At 44.9% G+C, this 14,718-nt stretch overlaps 1 protein-coding gene across 4 annotated transcripts in view; it reads right to left on the bottom strand.

Annotated features, from left to right (window-relative positions):
• BST1 (bone marrow stromal cell antigen 1) overlaps positions 1–14,718 on the bottom strand; it is a 35,335-nt gene that overhangs the window by 8,950 nt on the left and 11,667 nt on the right. For 2 of the 4 annotated variants that reach the window (XM_067735574.1, XM_067735572.1), the window contains exons 7-8: positions 11,559–11,645; positions 8,191–8,250 (exon numbers count right to left, since the gene is read on the bottom strand). In XM_067735574.1, coding sequence (XP_067591675.1) covers positions 8,191–8,250; positions 11,559–11,645 — 147 coding nt within the window. The other 2 variants (XR_010942930.1, XM_067735573.1) reach the window with 2 other exon arrangements.

Below are 14,718 nucleotides of genomic sequence, written 5' to 3'. Positions count from 1 at the left end.
CTCGAATACTTAATTCTAGTAAATCTAATAAATGTATAAAATTTAATCTTAATTCTCTTAAACATTCCAGTACTGATTAAAAACTTAGTAAAATTCTCTTATAACTTTCAACTAAAAATCCTAAGTCTGAAATAAGTTTTTTTGTTTTTTTTAAATCAGTTATTTAATAGTTACACTTATATTGGAATCACAGGGCTATTCCAAGAGCTATTCTTAAATGATAAACTCTCTAAAATGTTGTAAATAAATTAAGATGATGTAAATAAATTAAATATCAAAAGTACAGATTGTTCCTAAACTTACCACAAAAATAATGCGATTTGGATCCTAAACTTTTGCAGGTTCAAAGTCTTTTACCCCATTATTCCTAAGCAAGTGAAATTTGCCATCCCACTTCTGTGGCCTAAGGCCAGGGCACAGCGGGGGAACACATTTTGGAGAGAGAATTCAGGGCAAGATGGGAAATCTGATGTTTTCCCTTGACCCTGACTGACACAGCAAACCCTATGTCAGTAACACGAGTACGTCTGTTTTCTCATATCCTCACCAATCCTGTAGATTATCCATCTACTGAATTTTTGGCCAATATTATAACCTATAAGCATATAAAGTTGTTTTCTACATGTTTTTCACTTTAATTGTTTGTGAGAATTTTTCCATATTGCTGCATGATTATCATGATTACGGTTGTTTCACCTTCACTCCCAGCTTTATGGAGATATAACTGACATAAACCACCTACGATTGTTTTTAATGGCTACATTCTATTCCATGTAGTAAGTATAACCCTTTGATGTAACCATTCTCGTACCCTTGAATATTTAGCTCCAGCTCTCAATGTTTGCACTTCTGATACTGCATAATAAAGAATTGTTTGTGAACATCTGTGAGCATGTAGATTGAATCTATATTTTGAGTCATGTCTTTAGAATAGGGTACCTAAAGTCTGACTTAGGTCAAAGATTATGAATATTTTTATAATTCTTGATACATATTATCAAGTTGTTCTCCCATCAAGCATTGAATAACATCTTTAAAATATTTTTCTGCTGGGCTTCCCTGGTGGCACAGTAGTTGAGAGTCCGCCTGCTGATGCAGGGGACGCGGGTTCGAGCCCCGGTCCGGGAAGATCCCACGTGCCGCGGAGCGGCTGGGCCCGTGAGCCATGGCCGCTGAGCCTGCGGTCCGGAGCCTGTGCTCCGCAACAGGAGAGGCCACAACAGTGAGAGGCCCGCGTGCCGCAAAAAATACATATATATATACTTTTTTCTGCTATTTTTTGTCACGGTATGTTAAAGAAATTGAGGTGGAAATTGCCCCTTATTGAATGTGTAGTTCATTATTATTAGATCAACAAAATAATGTTTCATATTTGCCACTGATGGTTCCTCTTCTGTAAATTATCTACAAGTATTTTTGCTAAATCATTTTTAAAGGAGATTAGTAAAATTCCTTCCAAAGTAATGAAAGTGGAGAAAACCTCAGCAAAGCACGAAAGAGGGTTTTATTCTTGACGTTCAATGGACTTGGGAAAGAACTGTCATAAATAAATCTGTTCAACAGTCACTGAAAGGATGCCCAAAGAAGGAAAGAACAGGTCAGGAACTATAAACCTCTTACTTCTCTGCTGTGGTGTGAACCCCAGAAACATCTGGAGGCAGTGTGGTTCAGTGGGAAGAGCAAGGACTTTACACACCGACAGACCTGGGTGCCACTTCTGCCTCTAGCCAGTCCTGAGTGACTTTAAGGGGTCACTTAACCTCTCTGAACCTCAGCATCACTAATGGTGATCAAACTGCCCACCTTCCAAGAATGTGGTTGGATGTAATGAGATGATGACTCCAAAGACCAGGTTGACAGGCTGACATGGGCAAAGTGCTCAGAAAGACCTGAAGACTGGTGAGGAGAGCTGCCCTCATTCACCGTACAGAGCCTGCAGCAGGGGAGGGAAAAGCAGGCACCAGTGCCAGGGTGGCCCCACTTGCCTATTTTGGGAATGGCAGTGTAGGGTGCAACAGGTTTTACAGGAAGGAACTTTACACCATCTGTATCTGCATAAAGTTTAAAGTGTGTTTAAGGGGACTGAGTAAAACCAGAAAGACCTAAGTTACACAGTAAAAATAAGGACACTTACCTCTCCAGACCTTATGAGGCCCCCTGCTCACTGGAGAGTCTCTTCTATTAAATCCCCCCAACAACTTATTCCCCTTTTTTCCACCTACATGAGCCACAGCTGGATTCTGTTTCTTACAATCAAAATCTGTTACTTCTACACATGCTGCCCCTGGTCACTTCTTATAGGACAAACTCTCACAGGACCCGTGTCATTCCCTTCAGGTGCCCAGCCCCTTTCAACATCCTTTGTCTCAAATCTATGCCTCCCCAGGGTAGAAAAATCAATCATTTGTTCACTCATTCATTCGTTCCTCAGTGCCTACCAGGCTGCAGGCTCCCTCCTAGGTTCTTGAATCACATTCATCAGCGAACAGAACAAGGAAAAGCCCCTGTCCTCCTGGAGTTGATGTTCTAACAGATGGGAAACAGGTAATAAAAAACAAACTTAACAAGCAAATAAGTCAGAAGATGATAAACAAATACTATAGAAAAGAAAAGTAGAGCAACATGAGGGGGTTTGCAGAGCCAGAGCTGACGGTGCAGGCTGCAGCTTTAAACACAGAGGTCAAGGTTGCCTCAGGGAGCTGAAATGTGAGCAAACACAGTAAGTGAGTGAGCTGGCCACATGGGGAAGGACTTCCGGGCAGAGAAAACAGCGACCAAGACCCTGTAGTGGGAATGTGCTGTCAAGTCCCAGGAGGTGACTGTGGCTGAGGCCCAGTGAGGGAAGGGGAGGAAGAAAAAAGTTGGAGACAAGTGGGGCTGGGGTTCCTGGGAAGGCTGTTTGGCATTAACTCTGAGTGATGTGGGACTGACTGCAGGGCTGTGAGCAGATGAGTGACATGACTGAATTTTTAAAGGACTATTCCTTATACTATGTGCATGTTTGAGATTTCCCTAATAAACAATAAAAATAAAAGGCTAACTTCTTAGTAGCTGGGTTTCAAAGAGGCCCAGTGGCTCAGACCAGGCTGGTCACAGTAGATGATGGGATTTTCCATTAAATTTGTAAGTTGAATCAACAGGATTTTTCGCCGAAGGGTGAAAGAAGGGAAGGCATCAAGAATGGCGCTAAGATTTTAGGAACAGGCGCTTGGAGATTTTTGGAAAGGTGGGTCGTTACCATCAATTGAGACAGGGATGTATGGGTAGACCAACTGAGGGGTGTATTAGTTTCCCGTTGCTGCTGTAATAAACTCAGTGGCTCAAAACACCACAGTTTTATTTATTCTCTTACAGTTCTGGAGGTCAAGAGTCTGAAACCAGTTTCCAGGGTTAGTCGAGGTGTCAGTGGGGCTGCTTCCTTTTGGAAAATCTCCTGAGGGGAGACTCTGTGTCCTTGACCTTTATCTACCTTTAAAGTATATCATTCTAATCTCTGCTTCCATCACCACACTGCCTTCCCCTCCTCTTGAACCAAATCTCCCTCTGCCTTGTTCTTATGAGGACACTTACATTACATGCAGAGCCCACCAGGATAGTCCAGAATAATCTCTCCACCTCAAGATTGTTAACTTCATCGTATCTGCAAAGCCCCTTGTAATATAAAGTGAAATCCACTCATTCCAGGAATTAGGACCTGCCTATCTTTGGATGCCATGACTCAGCCTACCACCCTGGGTAAATTCAGTCCGGTTTGGGATGTGTTGCATCTGAAATATCTATTAGACATCAGAGTAAACTGCTGAATATACAAGTGTGGCGCTCAGTACAGGGCCTGGACTATAGAAATACTCATTTTGGAGTCACCAGCATACAGATGAGATTTAAAGCCGTGAGACTGGGTTTAAAGCAGAGATTCAATTTCCCAACCTCCCTGGAGTTAGAGCACAAACACATGCCCAAAACTCTGCCAACCAGATGTACCCACATCTGGGTATAGCTGTGGGCAGAGTAGATTAAAACAGCGGATGCCACCGAGGGTTCATTGTCGCCGGGGGTGCCCTGGCACCAGCTCTCCGAGGCAGCCGTGGCAGACATTCTAGAAGGAGCATCCAGGCACGAGCATCAGAGGAACTCCCTGCGGTGTCTGTGCCCAACAGGCTGCAGGGGGATCTCCCCTAGGGCAGTTCTGGGTGGGACTTTGGCATAGCCTCCAGCCCTGCTTCTCTGGCTCTCCCAGAAGACTCTGAGTGACCCAATATCCTTCAACACATCCCATTTCTGCTGAGCTACCTGGATCTGGTGTGCGATGCTTTGCGATTATGAGTTTCCACCAATGTGCTTCTTACTTGAACTTTAGGAACCCGAAGCCTGCGCCTGGGTCCAGGCTCCGGAGAGTCTTTCTAGTATCCTGTCTAGAAGGGAGGTTGGGCGCCGTCTTCACAACAAACCCATGTGGCAGTTCCCATTATTTCAGTTTTGTAGATGAGAAAAATGTCAAATTCAGGTCATCTGACTCCAACTGCATTGCTCTCACCATGGCCAGAAGGGTCAGTGTCCACAGGACTGTGGGCAGGAAAGCACAGGGTGTCTTCAGGGAAGTGGATCCAAGCCTGCAGTGAAAGTTTCCAGTGGGGAGCAGTGGGTGGTGTGTTTAGAAGGAGGTTTTTATAACCAGGAAGGCCAGGCCAGAAGTTCAGACTCGGTAGCAGGGAACGTTGAAGGTTTCTGAGCAGAAGGGACAGGAGTGGATTTCATTCTCAGGTGAGGAAAGTGAAGACCCAGGTACACAGACTGTTCTTTACTTCCTGTGAGAGGACTCAAAAACATGCATGCCTAATTCACAGACAGTGAACAGCAGAGAGTGGGAGAGGACTCAACCTCACCAGCCACCCTGGGACACATGCTGGTGTTGGTGGATCTCTTATCACAATTTCTAGTCAAAAGAGCCTAACAGTCGCCAGGGTGAATTCTGGAAATCTCATAGACTCGCTTCAGACCCACTCACTGGCTGGGTAGTCTTTTCTTGGGCAAATCCGTCATTATCTTCCCTAAGCCAGAGTTTCTACACCCCTGAAATGAGGGTAACAGAACCTATCCGTATCGGTTCAGATATAGGTTTGGTTGCTGTTGAAAGGACCCCAAATCCCAGGGGCTTAGACAAGACAGATGTTTGTCTCTCTCTCTGTAACTGTGCAGGCTGATACTGTGTTTCCATGGCAGGGGGCACCCAGCCTCCATCTATGGCTTGCTCTGCCATGCCCAGCGAAGGTGGCTCGTCACCACACCTTCTGGGTCCATACACCAGCCAACAAAGGGGGAGGGAATGAATGTTCTTTCCTTTCAAGTCACCCACATCACTCGGCCCCAGAGGAAAGAGAGGCTGGGAAGTACAATTGTTATTCTTGGCCACCATGAGGCCAACTAACATTCAAGGGTTCTATTACTAAATGAAGATGGGAAGAAGAGCTATATGGGGATGACGAGCAGTCTCTCTGCCTGCCTGTCTGTCTGTCTGTCTGTCTTTCTCTCCCCGCTCTGTGTCTATCTAATGAACTAGTTAGAAGGATGAACAGAATGTTCTATGCAATGCACACAGCACAGCCCCTGGCATACAGTCGATGTCCAGCCCAGATTAGTTCTCTTCTCCTTCTAGATGGAAAAATGGACCCTACAGACATTTATGGAGGACCTACTCTGTGCAATTGTGATGAGACACGCAAAGAGGAAGTTCATGCAATCTCTACGTCGAGTGTTGGAGACAGATGGTGAGGAATGAATTACAACATGACTGGAGAGAGGGAAGTGCTGTAGTTGGGTTGTGCACAAAGTCAATGGAGCACAGAGAAGGGAGTTCTTACATCCACCTACAGAATTAGGAAAGCCTTACAGACAAAGGGACATTTGGAGTTGGGTCCTTAAAGGTACATACAATTTTAGCAGATAGGAAAGGAAGGGAAGAGAACTCAGGTGTTGGCATATGAAATCTTCCTGCCAACACAAATCAAAACAACAATACAGGGCTTCCCTGGTGGCGCAGTGGTTGAGAGTCCGCCTGCTGATGCAGGGGATACGGGTTCGTGACCCAGTCCGGGAAGATCCCACATGCCGCGGAGCGGCTATGCCCGTGAGCCATGGCCGCTGGGCCTGCAAGTCCGGAGCCTGTGCTCTGCAACGGGAGAGGCCACAACAGTGAGAGGCCCGCGTACCGCAAAAAAAAAAAAAAAAAACCAAAAGAACAACAATAAAGCATCATGTTTTATCCAGAAGACTGACTAAAATTAGGTATAGATACAGGTACAAGTACAGATAATACCCAGGGTTAGTGAAGAAGGGGAGAAAGGGGCACCTGCCATGTACTGTTGGTGGGAGCGCACACTGGGGCAGCTTTGTTGAAACATATCAAAATTCAAACTAAAAATACATCCTTTGACCCAGCAACTCCCTTTCTGGTAATCTTTCCTACGCAGACACTTGAACAAGAGCTCAAGGCATGCAATCAAGGATTATATTTCAGCATTGTTTATAATAATAAACAACTACAACCACAACCTACAATGAAGTCAGCCTATGACTGAAAAATGGTTACATAAATGGCGAGTGGCCATCCTACAGAACACTCCGCAGCCACTAAAAGACGGAGTCAGAAAGTACGCACAGACAGAAAAGGATGACGTCCTTATATCGTTAAGTGAAAAGGGGCCACAGCAGAACAGTCTGTCCAGCATGACTGCTCTTTGTACAAAAACAGAGGCAAGTAAATAAATGAAAATTAGACCAAACCAAAAACAAATAGATGAACATCTCTGCCTGGTAACATATGTGTATGTGTGTGTACTGGGATGTATGGGAGAGATGGACCAAAATGTTGAAAGAAATTACTCTGAGGAAATGGAAGTAGAGGGAAAAGGCTTCATCTTATTCACTGTTGATGATAGCTAAATACTGGAAACAATCTAAATGTCCACCTATGGGCAATGGGTTAAATAAATCATGATGTGCGCACACAACAGAACACCACAGATAGGAAAACAACACCAAGACACTATTATGCGAAAAAAGCACATTGCAGAATCCTATGTATACTATTATTTATACTAATAGTATAGGGCTTCCCTGGTGGCACAGTGGTTAAAAATCCGCCTGCCAATGCAGGGGACACGAGTTCGATCCCTGGCCCGGGAAGATCCCACATGCTGCGGAGCAACTAAGCCCATGCGCCACAACTACTGAGCCTGCGCTCTAGAGCCCGTACTCTAGAGCCCGTGCTCTGCAACAAGAGAAGCCACAACAATGAGAAGCCCGTGCACCACAACAAAGAGTAGCCCCCGCTTGCCTCAACGAGAAAAAGCCCATGCACAGCAATGAAGACCCAACACAGCCAAAAATAAAAGCAAATAAATTAATTAATTTTTAAAAATAGATACATTAGGATTGAGAAATGTAAACCTTACCACTTAAATGGAGTCAGGAGGTCAGAAGGGGGAGCTCTCATGCAGTGCCACTCATCAACTATAGGAAGAATTGTTGATTACAGACCCCAACAGAATCATCCACAGGAACAATCATCAATCATCAACAGGCCACAGCAGGAGAGATGTACACTGCATCTTCCGTAAGAAATCGACCACCCCAGCAACTCAGCCAATGAGAAACTGTCATCACCTTGAATTCTCACTTTTCTCTGACGGACTTTCATTCAAAACACCCTCTCCCTACTTCCTCCTTTTTCTCTGTAAAATAAAGTTCCTCTCCTTCATTTATTGGACTTGTCTATGGCTTTTGCTCTAGCCTGCTTGTCCCGAACTGCAGTTCCTCTGCTATTCCCAAATAAACCCATTTTGCTGGTAAAATAACTGTCATCTCTAAGGGCAACAGAAATAAGTTTTAATAGGTCCTCCTGCCACCCCATTCCCAGCCTTTGTGCTGAAGCTGAGGTATCAGGGCAGACTCTGCTCTGTGGTACATGGCAGGGGTTCATTCAGCTCAGCTGCACAGATGTTCAGCAAACCTGCACCAACCCAGCAGCTCAGATATGAAGAGAAGTGCAGTGTAGAAGTACCAGTCTTACTCTGCAGCCAGACGTTTTAGGGGGTGGGTGTAAAATGATATTGCAATCCACCAGCATTCTGTAAACAGTACGGACTGATTATTTTGGGGAAGCACGGAAGTTGGGTTAAGACATTCACTTACGAATTTAAGGCACAGTCAGGATGAGTGCTGTGTTGCACACACTGTAAGAGCTTCACTGGTCTATAAAATGAAAAGAAGTAATATTTAAGGGATTATTTTAACGACTTTCATTCATCAAACATTTATGGGGGGGCCTGCAAGGTACTGGAGATACAAAGTCTTTGACCTCGAAGAGCATAGTTTCTTTTTAAAAATATTAGCCAGCATTTATTGAGCACTTACTATGTACCAAGAAATCTGATTACATATTTTACATAGATTATGTCATTTAATCCTCACAACAGCCAAACAAAGCAGGTACTATTATCATCTCCAATCTACAGTTGAGAAAGCTGCCCAGAGGAACTTGCCCAAGTTCTCACAGTAGGAAGCTGTGGAGCTGAACTTGAACCTCCACTCCAGAGCCCGAGCATGGAACCACTTCTGTTAAGGATGTATGATTTTGCTTGGAAAAACCTCTTGATAAGAATTTTGGGCAGGTTGGACTCGAAGCACACAGGTGATGGCTGGTGCCCAGGCTTCAGTGAAGAAAGTTAAATTGCTTGTACAGTAGAGGTAGAAGATGTGGGGTCCAGGCAGCCAGGAGGGAAGGGAAAGCAGCAGTGAAGACAGGATCCAGGTAACAGTGGGAGGAAGGCCAAGGAAGGATCTCTGGGTAGGGGGACCAGAGGGGACTCTGGAAGAACAGGAAACAGGTTCGGTCTATGGCACGCTATGTGACCCCTCCGTAGGACTCCCTACTTCTCAGTCTACACTATTCAGATTTTGTGTGTGTGTGTGTGTGTGTTACCGGGCCTCTCACTGTTGTGGCCTCTCCCACTGCGGAGCACAGGCTGCGGACGCGCAGGCTCAGCGGCCATGGCTCACGGGCGCAGCCGCTCCGCGGCATGTGGGATCTTCCTGGACCGGGGCACGAACCCGTGTCCCCTCCATTGGCAGGTGGACTCTCAACCACTGCGCCACCAGGGAAGCCCTATTCAGATATTTTTTACAAGAGTAGTTTGTTATTGCTGTGTTACGTCCCCCCAAAAAGATGCATTGAGTTTCACTGAGTCTGGATCAATACAGCACTAAGGAGAAAACAATCAAGAGACAAGAGAGGCTTTGAAGAAAGACATCGCCAAAATTTGCAGGAATTCTGGGGAGAACTTTCAACTGCCACAGGACAGAGGTCAATGTCACCTGAATTTTGAGAGGCATCTAGCTTGAGTCTGATTTTTTAACCTTGTTCGCTCTCCCATGTTAAGCCTGTTGTTATCGCCTCTGGGCTCCCAGGAGCAATAAAAACCCTACCTTAACACAGAAAGAGCCCAGGAGCAGTACAAAAATGGGAGTTGGGAGGCTGAGCCAGGCAAGGGAGGAGCCCTGAAACCAGCTTTGGTAGGGTAAACTCGAGCCAGTAAAAGCAGGCTGAGACCCTGAGGCTCACAGCCGTGAGTCAGGAATGAGACCCTGGCTGGGCTCCCACACTTGACCTGATGACTTATAAAAAGACAGCCTCCTTGGGGGAGGTCCTGGACCAAAGCAAAGGGGTCATAACTGTGGAATTTTTAGCCATATTTTTCTCTATCATTGAGCTGTTTTAGAATAAGAATTACCTTTTATTTAATTTACTAAAATCTGATGCCTTGATTAAGAATTAGAGTTCTATAGTAGAAAGAAAAGAGGAATCTTCAGGGCCACACAATGCTGGATTCAAAATTCAGCTCTGTCACTGAGTGGAGACCTTTGGGAACTTGCTCAACCTCTCTTAACACTTAATTTACCCATCCATGAAAAGCGGATATTTATATAAACCTTAAAAATAGACAAAACTAGGGCTTCCCTGGTGGCACAGTGGTTAAGAATCCACCTGCCAATGCAGGGGACATGGGTTCAAGCCCTGGTCTGGGAGGATCCCACATGCTGCGGAGCAACTAAGCCCGTGAGCCACAACTACTGAGTCTGCACTCTAGAGCCCGCGAGCCACAACTACTGAGCCCGTGTGCCACAACTACTGAAGCCCGCACGCCTATGGCCCGTGCTCCACAACAAGAGAAGCCACCGCGGTGAGAAGCCTGCCCACCACAACAAAGAATAGTTCTCGCTTGCCTCAACTAGAGGAAGCCCGCGCATAGCAACGAAGACTCAACACAGCCAAAAGTAAATAAAAATAAAATTTTGAAAAAACAGACAAAACTAACCTATGCTCTTACAAGTCTAGAGAGTGGTTACTATTGTAGGCAGGTGGGGATCCTGAAAGGGAAGCCAAAGGGAGACTAGGGGTGCTGGTTGTGCCCTGTTTCTTGATCTACATGCTGGGTACATGTGTATGTTGAACTGGTGAAAATTCATCCACCTGTATACTTACGGTTTCTGCATTTTTTCTGTACACAGATTATATTTCCAAAAAAGAGTATGTGCTTCACTTTGTTTTCAAAAGAGGGTGATAACAACACCTAACTTGAGAGATTCCTGAGAGCATTAGCAATAATAGATGAGTAAAATGGTACAGCCTTAAGCTGTGGAAGAACAGCTTTGAGGGGCTTGTTCTCCTGGGGAGTCCAGAGTAGGGGGAGACCCATACTTCCAGGGGCTTTGCTCAGGTGGGACAGTTACCAGGTCCATGGAACTTTTGAGACAGCAGAGGGCAACAGGGCCGCCTGGACGGTCACGGACACTGGCAAAGACTGCAGATGTAATGTGCACCCTGCCATACCCACAAACGTTTGGGAAAGCCACTAAGTCCTTGCAGTGTTGGACTCTAGCCCCTAAGGAGACAAACAGGCCTGCAGACTCAGGTGCCGACACAGAGAGAAGAAGGAAGCAGCAAGGTGAGTAATTCCCAGTCCAGGGGAGGGCTTTCAACCGTTGCAGGGTTTGAGCCAAATTTACCTACATTTCCAAGTATCAGGAATGCCCTGAAACGATCTCTGATTATACGTATATAAAGTGCTTGGCCCATAACGTGCTCAATAAATGGTAGCTATGATGCTTTTCCTGTTGGTCCACAGTCACCATGCATCTCTCTGTAAGTATCTCAAACTCCACCTTAGCACGTGTCATGCGCAGTGTGGCATCCAGAGATGCAGGGACCATAGTCCCTGTTCTCAGATGACGCACATGCAGTAAGCGAGTGAAGAGAAAACTAGACATACACAAATGACAAAGGGCTGCTGTCTGTCCTTTAGCGTCATTAAAAAGGACTCTGGACAGAAGTGGGCGGGGGCCAGGTGGAACCCTGGCCAGAAGGCCCTCCCAGTCCCCACACCCAGTGACAACCCAGAAGGCACAGTTCCATGGCCTTTGGAGCTAATCTCTAAAAAATCTTTTCGGCAACCCTCTGCTCCTCCTTTGAATATATACACTGACTATAATATGCCACCTACTTGTAGTCATTGATACAGCTATACTGGAAACCCATTTTCTCCAGTCTCTCTTCCAGGATTTTCACACTGCCTTCTCCACAGGATTCCCTGAAACACAAAAATATAAAAACTATCAAAATAGAAGGAGAAGAGGATGGGGGGAGCTGTTTCTGTGTTAATCAAAAAATATTTTGAACGTGTGCTCCCTAGATGTTCTCCTCTCTGGAGAAATACGTGGCAAATTCTCTGGACCCAAAAAGGCTGCCGGCAGTCAAGCCGCGGGTGCCCAGGACGGGGTGCTCTGAGCCTTCAAACCTGCCCGAAGTTTTGCGAGTCACACGCCTTCGGAGGGCTTCTGCCGGCGCATGCGCGGTGCTCCACAGGGCTCATCGTAGCCCCACCCGTCAACGCAGCACTGTGCTTGTGCGCCGAGCCTGACCAAAGGCGAGTGCCAGCCTGTTCAACCCAGAGTGTATTAAGTTAAGCTTCAAATGGAAACAAAAACATACATGTCAAAAAATACTAGAAAACTCAACTCAACAAAAGGGAAAAAAACCCAAATCTCACATCACTAGAGATAACTGCTGCTAACACTTTGGTGTACATCATTCTAGACTTTTACAGTATATTTATTCCCACAAGACTTTTAAAATATTTCAATGTGATTCTGTTGCCCAGCGCATTTTGTAATATGCATTTGCCCATGTCTGTGTCTATACATATATACCTCTCTGCCATTATTCTTAATTCCTGCCTGGTCTACCTTACATAATCAGAACACAGTTCATAAAAGCAGTCGCCTCTTGTTAAAGACCAAGGTTCATTCCTATATTGCAATGTCATTGACACTACAAAAAAACCTTGTTGAAGTTTCATTTTCATACACATGCTTAATTATTTGTTTCCTTAGCATACATTCCTGAAAGTAGGTTTTCTGTCACCGAGGTTTTGAATGCATTTTCAGGCTCTTGACAGCACTGCCACACTGAACCCCACGTTGACCACCCCAACAGAGTATAAGATGTCTATCTCCCCACGTTCTCATCAACAAGGATTCTTGCCCTCTCGACGGTCAGAGTTAAGCAGGCGGATTGATAAAGGCAAAGAGAGGTGGGTACAACACTGCCAGCTGTGATGAGTAGGTATGTTATTCACGTTGCATACAGGATCCGGCCTCAGTTTACCTGGAGTGGGAAGGTGAACAGCCTCCCCACTATAAAATTAACAAAGAGGGAGTGTACAGGGAGGAAATGAGCCATTGGAGGAAGTTTTCACAGAAGTGGAACTCTAGGCATTACGGGAATGAAGAGGGTAAGGTGTTGTGTGACATCATGTTTTAGAACCTTGCCAAAATCTGGGACTATGTCCTTCTCTGGGCCAAGTTCACTACTTAGAACTTTTTGGTAAGCAATGACATGGAGGTTTCAGGACACCTAGACACAGAGCTCAGTCAATGGGTTATTTAACCTTTTTTTTTTTTTTAATAAAAGAAATCAAAGCAATGCTAAACACAACTAGCTATCAGCCATGTGATTTTTCACTCTCTATGATTTTTTCTCCTAAAATCTAAGCAGTTTGGGAGCCCCATTTTCTTAGCTCATGACCTGCACCTCCATCCTGTGGCACAGATGTGGACAACCAGGTGTTCTTACCCCTTTATTATCTCTCCTGACACAGGAATAATGTGCTGAGATGACAATGAATTGCAATTTCCTTATCTCATTAAAAACAGATTCAAAGAAAACCAAAATAAACAAATGTGACCTAATGAAACTTAAAAGCTTTTGCACAGCAAAGGAAACCATACGCAAGACAAAAAGACAACCCTCAGAATGGGAGAAAATATTTGCAAACGAAGCAACTACAAAGGATTAATCTCCAAAATATACAAGCAGCTCATGCAGCTCAATATCAAAAAAACAAAAAACCCAGTCCAAAAATGGGCAGAAGACCTAAATAGACATTTCTCCAAAGAAGATATACAGATTGCCAACAAACACATGAAAGGATGCTCAACATCACTAATCATTAGAGAAATGCAAATCAAAACTACAATGAGATATCATCTCACACTGGTCAGAATGGCCATCATCAAAATATCTAGAAACAATAAAGGCTGGAGTGGGTGTTGAGAAGAGGGAACCCTCTTGCACTTTGGTGGGAATGTAAATCGAGACAGCCACTATGGAGACCAGTATGGAGGTTCCTTAAAAAGCTAAAAATAGGGCTTTCCTGGTGGCGCAGTGGTTGAGAGTCCACCTGCTGATGCAGGGGACACAGGTTTGTACCCTGGTCCGGGAAGATCCCACGTGCCGTGGAGTGGCTAGGCCCGTTAGCCATGGCCGCTGAGCCTGAGCGTCCGGAGCCTGTGCTCCGCAACAGGAGAGGTCACAACAGTGAGAGGCCCGCGTCCGCAAAAAAAAAAAAAAAAAAAAAGCTAAAAATAGAACTACCACATGACCCAGCAATCCCACCACTGGGCATATACCCTGAGAAAACCATAATTCAAAAAGAGTCATGTACCACAATGTTCATTGCAGCACTATTTACAATAGCCAGGACATAGAAGCAACCTAAGTGTCCATCAACAGATGAATGGATAAAGAAGATGTGGCACATATATACAATGGAATATTACTCAGCCATAAAAAGAAACGAAATTGAGTTATTTGTAGTGAGGTGGATGGACCTAGAGTCTGTCATACAGAGTGAAGTAAGTCAGAAAGAGAAAAACAAGTACCGTATGCAAACATGTATATATAGAACCTAAAAAAAAATAGTTCTGAAGAACCTAGGGGCAGGACAGGAATAAAGACGCAGATGTAGAGAATGGACTTGAGGACATGGGGAGAGGGAAGGATGAGCTGGGAAGAAATGAGAGAGTGGTATTGACATATATACACTACCAAATGTAAAGCAGATAGCTAGTGGGAAGCAGCTGCATAGCACAGGGAGATCAGCTCGGTGCTTTGTGACCACCTAGAGGGGTGGGATACGGAGGGTGGGATAGGGAGGGTGGGAGGGAGACGCAAGAGGGAAGGGATATGGGGATATATGTATACCTATAGCTGATTCACTTTGTTATACAGCAGAAACTAACACAACAATGTAAAGCAATTATACTCCAATAAAGATGTTTTTTAAAAAAAAAGATTCAAAGAACAATCTTTCTCTGATAGAT

Source organism: Pseudorca crassidens, chromosome 4 (genome assembly GCF_039906515.1).
Source record: "Pseudorca crassidens isolate mPseCra1 chromosome 4, mPseCra1.hap1, whole genome shotgun sequence".
NCBI lineage: Eukaryota > Metazoa > Chordata > Mammalia > Artiodactyla > Delphinidae > Pseudorca > Pseudorca crassidens.
The sequence above is the reverse complement of the archived record's forward strand: the minus strand, read 5'-3'. Positions and strand labels throughout refer to the sequence as shown.